This window comes from Echinops telfairi, unplaced genomic scaffold, assembly GCF_000313985.2.
Source record: "Echinops telfairi isolate 266 unplaced genomic scaffold, ASM31398v2 ScPeMD7_28;HRSCAF=97, whole genome shotgun sequence".
NCBI classification, from domain to species: domain Eukaryota; kingdom Metazoa; phylum Chordata; class Mammalia; order Afrosoricida; family Tenrecidae; genus Echinops; species Echinops telfairi.
The window spans coordinates 1,971,847-1,983,703 of record NW_022103925.1 but is presented as its reverse complement, the minus strand read 5'-3'; the positions used below and the strand labels follow the sequence as shown (position 1 = coordinate 1,983,703).

General features: G+C 60.9%; 1 protein-coding gene across 1 annotated transcript in view; it reads left to right on the top strand.

Annotated features, from left to right (window-relative positions):
• The first annotated feature begins 7,094 nt into the window (after positions 1–7,094).
• The window catches only part of SH3BP2 (SH3 domain binding protein 2), a 27,374-nt gene continuing 22,611 nt past the window's right edge, over positions 7,095–11,857 (top strand). Inside the window, exon 1 of the mRNA XM_045289467.1 lies at positions 7,095–7,124. Coding sequence (XP_045145402.1) covers positions 7,102–7,124 — 23 coding nt within the window. The 5' untranslated portion in view covers positions 7,095–7,101. The remainder of the gene's footprint in view (positions 7,125–11,857) is intronic.

The following is an 11,857-nucleotide window of genomic DNA, read 5'->3' as shown; positions in this document are numbered from 1 at the left end:
CCAGGCCCAATGGCAGCGGGGATGGGCGCTAATGGGGAAGCAGGCGCAGGGCTTTGCTTCTCTGACAGTGAATCGGGCACACACTGCCCCTCTTCCTGCAAGAGCTGGCAGCGATGTGCCCGCGTTGGGAGAGAGCTCCCAGGCAGCATCGCTGGCCCTGGAGAGAAGTTAACAGCCTGGGTCTGTGGGAGCCACTAGGACACCCCAGCCCCTCCACCAACACCACCCTGTCGCCATCCCATCCCTCTGAGGCTACACCTGCGGGGACCTGCTGAGTGGGCCTTCCCGTTCCCTCCTGAGACAAGCCCTGCAGGAAACACTGGTGGGGGCCTGCCAGGAGCCCCTGGCCTCAGGTGCCCAGCACTGCTGGCCTCGGGGAGGGCTTACAGCTGCTCTGCAGGGGTGGCTAAGGGTCATTCCCTTTTCCTCCTCTGGGAATGGGGAGACTCTGAGCTCTCGGGCAGCTGGGGGGTGGCGTGGGGGCTGTAATATGTAACCCCTACCCTAGCAATAAAGCACCCTTGATCTTCACCTGGCCCCAGCAAGTGTGACGTCTGTCCCCATAGCTGTGTGGGCGACGTGGGTGGCCCTCACTGGGGGTATGACCAGGGCTTCAGCCGTCCTGGGGTACTGCCTGCCTGGGGAGGGCCGTCCAGCCCCTGGTCCAGAAGAGAAGCTGGGGCCAGTCTGAGTCTCCTGGGACCCTGCCTGGGGGTTGTGCGACCTGCACATACGGAGTGGATGGATTAGGGGGTTGTCCAAGAACCGCGGTGGCTGGGCAAGGGGAAGTCTTGCCCCCGCGGGACCCCTGTCCACCTGGCTGGAACCTCTGAGGGGACGCCCCTACCAGAGTCCCGGCAAGGGGATGCTTCTCTCCCAATCTCCAGGAGGGTCAGCACCAGAGATGGGCTCCAGAAGGGGTTTGGGGGAGCTGCCAGACCCTAGGCTTTATTCCATGGTCAGGGACATCCTGGCGGCATCATGGGGTGAGCTGGAGTGGGGGTGTCCAGGGGAGGAGCATGGAGGTAGCGGCACTGAGTCAACTAGGGGGCACCGAGGGTTGGGTCAGGGAGGGCAGGCTTCCAGCCAGATGTGCAGGTGTGACGTTCCTCCACCTGAGAGGTGACCTGTGTCTGCTTCATGCCGGGACCGGGCACCCGAGAGCCCTGGTGTTGGAACAGCAGCCACCCAGGGGCGACGAGGAGAGTGAGGGCAGAGTCTCTCGGGGCTGGGGGCGCCCACAGAGCAGAGCCCTGTGCTGTGTGCTGTAGCGTGGGGTCCACACGAGGCAGGAGGGCACCGTGGGGTGGCCTCTACGCCCAGGGAACTGCTCCTGGAAATAGGAGCAGCCTTAGCTCTAACCCCCACCCAGGCTGTAAGACCGCTCCGAGTGGTGAGGGTGGGATGACCAGTGAGCCAGGTAAGCTGGGCCCGCGTGTGCTTACTTACCTCTGTGTCTGTTGGGAACAGTCATAAACAGGAAGCACAAGCCGGCTTGTGTTGACCTTGCTTCTTGGGCCCTCTGGGAGTCTAAGAGACTATAGGATGGGGCTGTGGGGGGTGGGAAAGCGACCGATGAGAACCAGACCCCTAACCAAAAACCAGCTCACTGCCATCGAGTAGATTCCGGCAGGGCCGGAAGACTTGCCCCTGGGGTTTTCGGGGACTGTCATTTTCCCGAGGAGTGACAGGTAGTCTTGAACTGTTGACTGTGTGGACGGCAGCCCATCACACAGCCACCATACCAGCAGGGTTCCTTGACAAGCGTCAGGGGTGTGGGAGGCCCCACCTTTCCCCATGGACGTGGGGAAAACACGAGCAAGTGTCCGTCCAGATGAGTCAGGGGGCACCAGTGGGTCAGTGCTTTACCTTGTTCATCAGGTGCTCGGACGCAGGGCCCGAGTCCCAGGGCTGTGATGGGGGGGTCATTCCCAGGGAACCCCTCTTGCTGTGGGGACACTAGCACCACCACACCTGCGGGCTGTGCCCAGCCCAGAGCCAGTCGCCTCCAGCTCCGGAGGGAGGCTCCAGGTACGGACCAGGGTCCCAGTGGCGCGGGTGTGGGTGCTCCTGCCAGGTGGGTGGGCCCAGCGGTCCTCTTCCTGGGCCCCACCGCTAGTGTCCAGCTTCCCCACTCTGTCCCCTCGGCTGCTCTTAGCACTCAGCATGGCTGCCTACCGGCCTCGTCAACACCCTGCCAGCCCCGCTGCCGTGAGGGGTGTGGTGGGGGGTCCCGGCTCCGATGCTGACCTCCCAGGGGCTTCCAGGGAAAAAGGCGAGTGGGCTTTGGACGTCGGGGAAAGCCTCTGGGACTCCTCTACTGTCCAAAGGGACTCAATGGCCGTGGGTTTGGGTTTATTTCCTATGATTTTGGTGAAGGGAAAAAAAGGGGCTTCAGTGCTTGGCTGCTTACACAAAGGTCAGCGATTTGAACCAGCCGATCAAACCGGCCAATCGATCAGCTTCTGAGATTTACAGTCTAGGTCACAGCAGTTCTCAACCTGTGGGCCTCAACCCCCTTGGGGGTAGAATGACCCTTTCACAGGGTCGCCTAATGCAGCCTGTGTATCAGATATTTCCATGACGATTCATCACAGTAGCAAAATGACAGTGATGAAGTAGCAGTAATGAAAATCATGTTATGGTTGGGGGTCTCCACCACATGAGGAACTGTAGTCAAGGGTCGCAGCATTTGGAAGGTTGAGACCACTGGTCCAGGAGTTCTGCTCCATCCTATAGGGGCCGTAGTGTGGGTCCTGTAGGCCAGGCCCTTGTGAAAGCCCTTGAGGGCCCTACATTCTGATAATTTGGGGGGCTGCCCCTCCGTTTACTCATGCATATGAGTGGGACACGTGTGTGTGACAGATACATGTGCATACACATATGTCTCTTGGGCTGCTAACTGCACGGTCAGCAGTTCAAAACCACCCGTCCCCTGTGGGAGAAAGGGGGGGCTTCTGACTCCCATAAGGAATTGTAGTCTCAGAAACCCACAGGGCCAGCTCTGTCCTGTCCTGTAGGGTCTCTGTGAGTCATGTCAAGTGCCCAGAACACCCTGTTCTCTGAGGACACAGCCCTGCTGGACACGGTCCTTTGAAAGACGCTATTGTTGAAGGTCACATTCACTCTGAGTCACATGCTCTTCACCCAGGGGACCTCCAGGGCTCGACTGTGCCCCCCCCCACTACCCCCATAAGGCTGACACTGACCTGGGGGTCAGGGGGACCCATGGCAATGGCATGTGGTAACCCCCTGAGATGAGGATTTCAGGCAAGGGGGCCGACTCGATGCTTCTATTCTGGGGAAAGGGGAGGGAGTGCTGGCTGGGGGAGGTCTCCATTTCCAGGAGGAAGGAATGCTAGGGAAGGGGCACAAGCATCCTGTGTGATAGGCCCGGAGTCGGGGCCCAGACCTGAGAGCAGGTGGGACCCCATGGCCAGCCTCTGCTCCCTGTTGCACTTGGCGGTGGGCGTGGCTTGGTGGAGCCAGGGAAAGCTGGCTAGGGGTCAGGAGGAGGGGCAGTCAGCCTGGTGGGAAGGGTGAGAGCAATAAGGTGGCACGCTGGCCTGTCTAGGGGGAGCCAGGCCTGCCTGAGGCTATAGATCTGCAGGAGGCTGGCTCTGGAAGGCCATTGCCCCACTGGCGCAGGGGGACTGCCCTCAGCCTGGCCCTGTCCCCCTCCCCAGCATTGCTACCAGTTGTGAGTGAAGCCTTCCGTCTGTCCGGGGAAAGGGCTCTGTCTGGCCTCCTGGCGTGTGCGCCCTCTGGGTTCCAAGGACAGTGCCTGTCACATGCCGGTGGTAGCAGCACCTTCTTCCGATCCCTGGGGGAGCGGGCCTGAGGAGCCAGGCCAGGGCTGGCTGGGCCACCAGTGCCACCCGGCCACGTGCCCCAGAGGAGCCTCCAGGGCAAGGCCCTTTCTGGTCTCTCCCAGCCTCCTAGGCTGGTAGCCACACCCCTTCAGCCACTGCCTCTGTCATCTCCTCTCTATGTTCTGTCAGAACACCTGGCATTGGATTGGGGCAGCCCACCTGGCCTTTTCAGAGGAGCTCTGGTGGTGTCCTGGGTGACCTGTTGGGCAGCTAACCGCAAGGTCAGCAGTTCAAAACCACTCACAGCTCCTTGGGAGGAAATCGAGGCTTTCTACTCCCATAAAGGTTTACAGCTTCGGAAACCCACAGAGGCCATTCTACTCTGCCCTGTAGGGGTGCTTGGGGTCAGTGCCTGTGGGTTTGGCTACCCAGCTCGCCAGGGGCTGTGGCGGAGGGGCCTGGGCCTGGCCTGCCCTGTTTCCACGTGCCATGCCCGGCTTGGCCTCACCAGGGAGAGGCTGATGCAAAGCATCTTATTTTGAGAGCTTGTCATTTTTCCAGTAAGTATGCCCGCCCACCTGTCCTGGGTCCAGTGCCCTCACTGAGCCAGGCAGCCCTCCTTGGCACTATCTGTGCCTGAGCTGCTCCTTAGGGCAGCAGGTGGGCATTGGGGTGGGTGGCCTGGGGAGGTCCCAGAGACCACCGGAGGCCCATGCCGCCCTTCCCTGGCCGCGGGTCCCAGAGGTGGCCCTCCCCTCTGAGCCCCGCCTCTTACTTGGTCCAGTGGCCAGGAGAAGAGACCCGTGTCTAGGACAATGAGCACTGAGACGAGAAGGTGCCGGCGGTGGGTGGGGGTGGGGAGGGTCAGTCAGCTGGGGCTAGGCTCTTAGCTCACTCACCCAGAGGGAAACCCCTGCCTCTCCTTTTCCAGGCTGACCGCTAGCCCCTCCTAGCCCTGCTGGCTGGTTCCCATCTGCCCAGGGAGTGACCAAGCTCTGGCCATGGTATAGAGGGCCCCAACTAGCAGGCTGAGGCACCGGCCCTGGAGGGTGGGCAGGGAGGACCGGAGGCTGGGCAGACGGGGCTGCTGGTGACCAGCATGTCTGGCCATGCAAGCCCTCAGGCTGGGTCCTCGCTGGGGTGCTTCCTGCCACTGGGCACGCGATGGAGCTGCTGCCGTGCTGGGGGGCACTTGGAGCCCCCCATTCTCAGGGACACTGAGGCCAGGGCAAGTGGAGAAACTGAGGCCCAGACAGGCGCCTCCTGGAGAGGTCACACAGTAGCCCGAGGCAGCCCACATCCTTGGGAACCCTCTGCCCGCCTCTTTCCTCCGGAGCCTGACCCCCAACGCCGCATCCAAATTTTGACTGGGCTCTCCTGGGCCAGGGTCCGGGGAAGCATGGCCCTCCCCGCCTACAGCATCTCTGCTGGGCTTGTGTCCCAGGGTCTGATCCTGCCCTGACCTCAAGTCTCATCCTCCCTGCTGTCTGTTTGTCCATCCAGTGTGGGGCATGGCCGACTCAGTGTCCACCCCCAGAGCCTTGGGCCTCCCTGCCTGGAGCTTCTTCCCCAGCCCTGGGCACTGTGCCCCGCCAGCCCTGCCCTGCCTGCTGCACCCCTGCACCGTCCTGACCCTGCTGTGGCCAGACCCTGGCCTAGGCATTCCCTTGGCCCCTTTGACTCAGGCCTAGTGCCCACTTCACAGAAGACAAAACAGAACCCGGGGCCGAGCCAGCCGCTTGTGGTCACAGCTGTCGAAGGATGCAGCTGGGATGGTTCCCCCTGTCAGCTCTCCCCTCACCACCTGCCACCTGCCTGCTGTGGGGGCCAGCTTTCAGCAGGACACGGACCTGCCCTGCTGTCTGTGGGCACAGGCGTGGGGGGCGGGGGGGCGGGAGCTGAGGCAGCTGGGCCTGCCCTACAGAAGCCCCAGACAGAAACCCCAAGGACCCCACACCCTGGGAGAGGGTGAAGGCCCTCGCCCACCCCCCTGTGGCTTGGAGCCTGGCTGCAGGCAGGACACATACAGCTGGGCTTCAGACCACTGTGAGGGCTGTCTGGCTGGGGCTGCAGAGCCGGTGGGAGGTGGTGCCGGTGCCAATGGTGCTTAAGTCGCTGTCTGGGGTCAGGAGTCTCGTGTCCTTCTGGGAAATAGGGTGGACAAGATGCGGCTCACCAGGGTCCCTGTGCTCTGAGGTCTCTGTCCTTTCAGGCCTGACCCTTGACTTGCCCCCGCCACAGAGCCCCCCTCCTTCCTCGTCACCCCCAAGGTGATAGGGTGAGCTAGGCCCTGTCGAGGGAGCAGTGGGACCTGCTGAATGGCCTGGGTTCGAATCCTCACCCTAACTGGGCTTGGTGGGGGCAGGGCCACGCAGAGGTCTTGAGTCCATGGGGTGGCTCCAGGGCTATAGGACACCCCTCCCACCGGAGGGGGCATCGAGGGACCAGGGCTCTCGTGGGGGCCCAGGAAAGGAGCAGCATGTGGCTTGCAGCCCTCAGGGCTTCTGGGATCAGGGAGAGAGGGTTCTCAGCCAGCTGGGTCACAGGCTTCGAGCCTGCAGAGAGCTGTGGGCATGGGAGAAGGGGTGAGGGGCCGCTGCAGAGACGCTGCCCAGCCAGAGAAAGGAAGGGACAGGGGAGGAGCACCGAGGTTGAGACGTGCAGGGCCCAGTGTGTGTCAACGGGCAGGCGAGGAGGCCAGCGAACCCAGAAGGGCCTTCCAGCCAGCCACAGAGGGCAGAGGCAGGTGGTGGGCATCTGAAGGGCAGGAGGGGCTCGCTAGGAGCTAGGAGTCCCACTGGCTCCTGTTGGGCAGGACGTTCCGGAGCCAGGAGGCAAGTTTGGGCGCTGGGTCTAACGGGCCCCAGGGGTGTGCAGACTGGCCATGGGAGCCAGCCAGGAGCTTCCTTCCTGGGGATGCAGCTGGCCCTGAGCCACAGAGCCGCCTGTGGCCACAGCAGGGATGGAACATTAGTGAGTGGGGTGGATGCCCACGAGGGCGATCTGCGAGGTGTCAGGTCCCCACAGGGGTGGGGGCAGGAAGTGACCCCCCCGCGGCCCATACGACTGACAGGAAGTGCTGGGAGGAAGACTGGTGGCCCCAGATCCCAGAGGCAGCCGGTGGCGGTGAACAGGGGACGGCTGGGGGAGCTGGCGCGGAGGGCCGGGCCACGGGCTGTCAGCGTGGAGCCATGCAGCCCACCAAGATGCCCCACAGTCCCTGAACTGCATGGCCTCCCTGGGTCCCAGGACGCCTGACCTCAGCCTGTCCCCAGACAGGAGGACAGCAATGTGTTGGATCAGTGCCATCAGGTCAGTGGGGGCCAGGACACAGTGGGGACCCCAAAGACACTGGCCCTTGAGAGAGAACAGCTCTCAGAGCCAGTGGGACTGAGGGGCCTGAGGAAGGGTGCTGGGTGGACCCTCTAGGCTGCCAACTGGGAGGGAGGCAAGGGAGCCCCCTGGCTGAACACTCCCTATTCCTGCTGGGTGGCCTTGGCGGCTGGATCCTGTGTGTACGCTGGGGCAGGGCCGGGGGGAGGGGGGTGTTGTATGTGTGCCCGGTGTGTGCTGGGGACAGAGAACACAGTGAGGTCCCGCTAGCCCCCTGGTGCTCCATGCTCTGGCCTTGGCGCAGGGTTGGGGACCCGGTGGCCAGCCTCGGGGCCCTGTGAGCATGGGGACGCCACTCGAGCTCAGCAGCTGCTTGGGGTATGTGTGTGGGGGTAGGGGGCGGTGCTGGGCCTTAATGGGGAACTCTGGGCTTTGATTTTTGCTTTTGGTTCACTGTGAGGAGGATTCTGGGAAGAGGAAGGAGGGGAGGGGAAACTGAAAGAGGAGTAATGAGAATTGGAGTGAGTGTCCATGCGTCAGCGTGTGTGTGAGTGTACTTGCATCAGTGTGTGTACATGCATCAGTGTGAGTGTGTGTACATATGTCGTGTGTGTGTGAGAGTGCGTGTGAAGTTTACATACACCTGTGTGAGAGTGTACATGCATCAGTGTGTGTGCACACATCAGTGTGAGTGTGTGTGAGTGTACATGCATCAGTGTGAGTGTGCATACATCAGTGAGTGTGTGAGTGTACATGCATCAGTGTGTGAACATGCATCAGTGTGAGTGTACATGCATTAGTATGTGTACATGCATCAGTGTGAGTGTACATGCATCAGTGTGTGTACGTGCATCAGTGTGAGTGTACATGCATCAGTATGAGTGTGTGAGTGTACATGCATCAGTGTGAGTGTACATGCATCAGTGTGAGTGTACACGCATCAGTGTGTGTACGTGCATCAGTGTGAGTGTACACGCATCAGTATGAGTGTGTGAGTGTACATGCACCAGTGTGTGAGTGAGCCTCCATGTCTGGTCACCACAGACAGGAACTCCCTGACACAGCAGTCACACCAGGGTGGGGCCAGCTTGCTCACCACAGTCAGAGTGGCCTCTGCAGGCCGTCCCGCTGTCACACAGGGACACACACACACACACACACACACACACACACACACACACATAGCCTTGCCCAGGCAAGCGTGAGCAGGCACCCTGTTGCGTCTCCGTCAGCCGCCAGGCTCCTGTGTGTTCTCACAGCTCCTGGGGGGCATCGGGCGGGGGCGGGGGCTGCAGGAGCTGCAGAGCCTCCCCTCTCAGCAGCTGCTGCCTCTCTGGGGACGGAGTGGTTCTCATGGCCTGCCCTGCAGCCCCAGGCCTCAGCCCCTCCGCCGGCTCCTCTGTGAGGCTCTACAGGAGGGAGGTGCCTGCCGTCGTGGTGTGCACACATGCACACGGTGCTGGCGCACACCATGTACACGCACACAGGGCTTGGAGCCTAGCAGTGCCCTGTGGTGTCCACCCTGACATGGCCCAGAACAACCACTCAGCCACCCACAGCAGACCTTGTCCGTGGCCACCCGTGGGTGCTGTCAGGGAGGCTGGTCCTGCCTGAGCCTTGAAGAGTCCACTCCTCAGTGGCAGCCCCCTCTGGGCACCTGCTTCTGCAAAAGGGGATGGGGGCGCTTAGTCATTGGGTAGGAAGCTCCAGGGACCACAGGGTGGATGAAGAGACTGGCCACCCGGGCAGGTGATGCTCTGGGATGCTGTGAAGCTGGTCCCGGCCTGGTGGAGCGGGACTCGGAGTGACATTTAAAGTCCCGACAGTCTGGTTATGCCTCTTGGCTGTCACTTGCCCTTCTCCGACTCCACCCTGAGCCAGTGCTGGGATCCTGGGTGGCCACCAGCCAGGTCACCAGCTGGTGCAGGGCAGGACCAGGGTCATGCTGGGCTTCCCCCATGCACCCTCAGGTGGCGTTGGGGAGGGGTGTTGTGTCTGCTTCTGAGGCAGTGAGGGTGAGCACACAGGGGCCTTCCTGTCCTTCCCACCCAAGGTCAGTCACCGGCCACCTCAGAGCCTCATCCTGTCCGTGGTCAGCTGGTGTCCAGAAGGAAGTGAGCTGGCCTCCTGGCTGCTGTGTTGAACTGGAGTGTGGCTGTACCCGGCCCCCAACTCCCGCCCTGAGCCTCTCCCAGAAGGGAAGCGAGTGGAGGTAGTGGGCTCCCCCCCGCCCTGCCCCTGAACAGCGGCACCCTGTCATGGGTGCATGCAGGCTGGCCAGAACCCCTCGCCCAGTGTAGGGACTGGGGCAGGGCTCCATCTCAGCCGCCGTCGCCTTCTCCCCGACCCAAAGGCCCCCAGTCGCCAGGTTCAACCTTCCATTCCTCCTTGGGGCTCCCAGGTGGCCCCCTCTCACCCTGTGCCAGGCCTGGAGCCCCGCAGGGGGTACAGGACACCTCTGTGGTCAAGACTGCTTACTGCAAGACCCCTTCCACATGTGGACCCCTTCTGGCTCTCTGTAGTTGTAGACTTGCACTTCCTGTTTGCAGTCCCCTCACACCTGTGGGGGTTGGACATTGACAAGGAAGATCAAAGAAGCACCGATGCCTTTGAATTGCTCGGACTGCCAAATGAACCAACAGACCTGCTCGGACTGCCAAATGAACTAACAGACCTGTCCCGGAGGAAGTGCGGCCAGAGCGCCCCTTCGAGGCGAGGACGGCGAGACCTGGCCTCCCAGACTGTGGACAGGTGGTCAGGAGAGGCCAGTCCCTGGAGAAGGGCATCGTGCATGGTCAAGCGGAGGGGCAGCGAGAGAGAGGAAGGGTCTCAAGGAGACGGACGGACACCGTGGCTGCACGGATGGGCTCGGGCACAGGGGCCATAGTGAGGACGGCGCAGGACCGGGCAGCGTGTCCTTCTGTGGGTCAGTATTGACTCCATGGCGCCCGACCACAGCAACAGGTCCCTCCTCACGGCTGCGAACGGAGCAAGTCCGGAAGGGATGCCGTGACTTCTCCCTTCCGCGTCTGTGCCTCTTTCCTTCGGGGTCAGGCCTGGCCACGCTGGCCGCAGCAGAAACGGAACAGAGAGCAGACTAGCCCTCTCTCGTTGCCATCTGTCCATCCTCTCACTGTTTTGCTTTTTGAAAATCATTTTATTGGGGGCAGATACAGCTCTTATCACCATCCGCTGTGTCAAGCACATTTGGACATAGGTCGCCATCATCATTTTGAAAACATTTTCTTTCTACTTGAGCTCTTGGTATCAGGTCCTCTTTTTTCCCCTCTGTCCCTCACGAACCCTTGATAATTTATAAATTATTGTTATTTTTTCTTGTCTTATGCTGACCGATGTCTCCCTTCACCCACTTTTCTATTGTTGATCATGGTGATCGGTTACCCCTTTCTCCCCGACCTACCCCTTCCTCTCCTGGTATGGCCACTCTCATGATTGGTCCTGAGGGGTTTATCTGTCCTGGATTCCCCTCTCTTCGAGCTCTTATCTGTACCATGTACATGCTCTGGTCTAGACAGGTTTCAGGTGGGATTGGGGTCATGCTAGTGGGGCCGGGGGGTGGGGGAAGACAGACCTCTCACTGCTACAAGTGGTGCCGGCTTGGGGTTTCTTTCTCTTGCTGCCGTCGAATTCCATTCTGACTCTGAGTGGCCCTACACGACAGGGTGAAGCTGCCCCTGTGGGCTCCCAAAGCTGCCAGTCCTGATGGTAGCAGACAGCCTCCTCTTTCACCCTGGGAGCGGTTGGTGGATTCACACTGCTGACCTTGTAGCCCAGCCTCGAGCTCACTTTGCCACCAGGACGGTCACTGGGCACTGAACCATTGTGTCACCGGGTGAGCCCCCTCCCTTTCCCTTCGGGTGTGCTGACCGTCCTGCTCACGGTGGCTTGCTGACTTGCGGCAGGTGTGTTCTCATCACCGTGAGATGGTGGCTGGGATTTGATTCGGGGAGCCCGGGGGTCCTGCGTTCGTTTGACTTGGGGATGCCCAGCCCACCCTGCCTGCCTGGGACCAACCCCACATGGTCACGGTGTCGAATCCTCTCCATAGGTTTTAAGGGGTAGCTGGGTTTTCTCTGCAAGCCTTCTGTCGGGGATGCTGGTAGAGGTTTTTCTGTCTCTGTCTGGGTTGTTGTTGGTAGGGGCCATCGCGTCCTCTCCAACCCATAGCGACCTTGTGCACAACAGAACAAAATATCGCCCAGTCCGGCGCCATCCTCAAAACTGTTCCTGTACTTGAACCCAAGTTGCAGCCACGGTGTCCGTCCATCTCATCGGGGGCCCGCCTCTCTTTCCCCGCCCCTCCACTTGACCAAGCGGGATGTCCTTCTCCAGGGACTGGTCTCTCCTGACGACATGTCCAAAGGATGTAAGAAAGCTCCCTATCTTTGCCTCTAGGGAGCACTCTGGCCACACTTCTTCCAAGATAGGTTGGCTTGTCCTTTCGGCAGTCCCTGGTACTTTCAGCGTTCTCCTCCAGCACCACCGTTCAGATGCCTCGATTCTTCCACGGTCTCCCTTATTCAGGGTCCAGTTTCCCGTGCAGATGAGGCGACGGAGAGCACCATGGCTTGGATCAGGCACATCTTAGTCCTCAAAGAGACAACCTTGTTTTTCAACACTCTAAAGAGGTTTTGTTCAGCAGATTGGCCCAAGTCAAGGCATCTGGGTTTGGTGTCATGGTAATATTGACC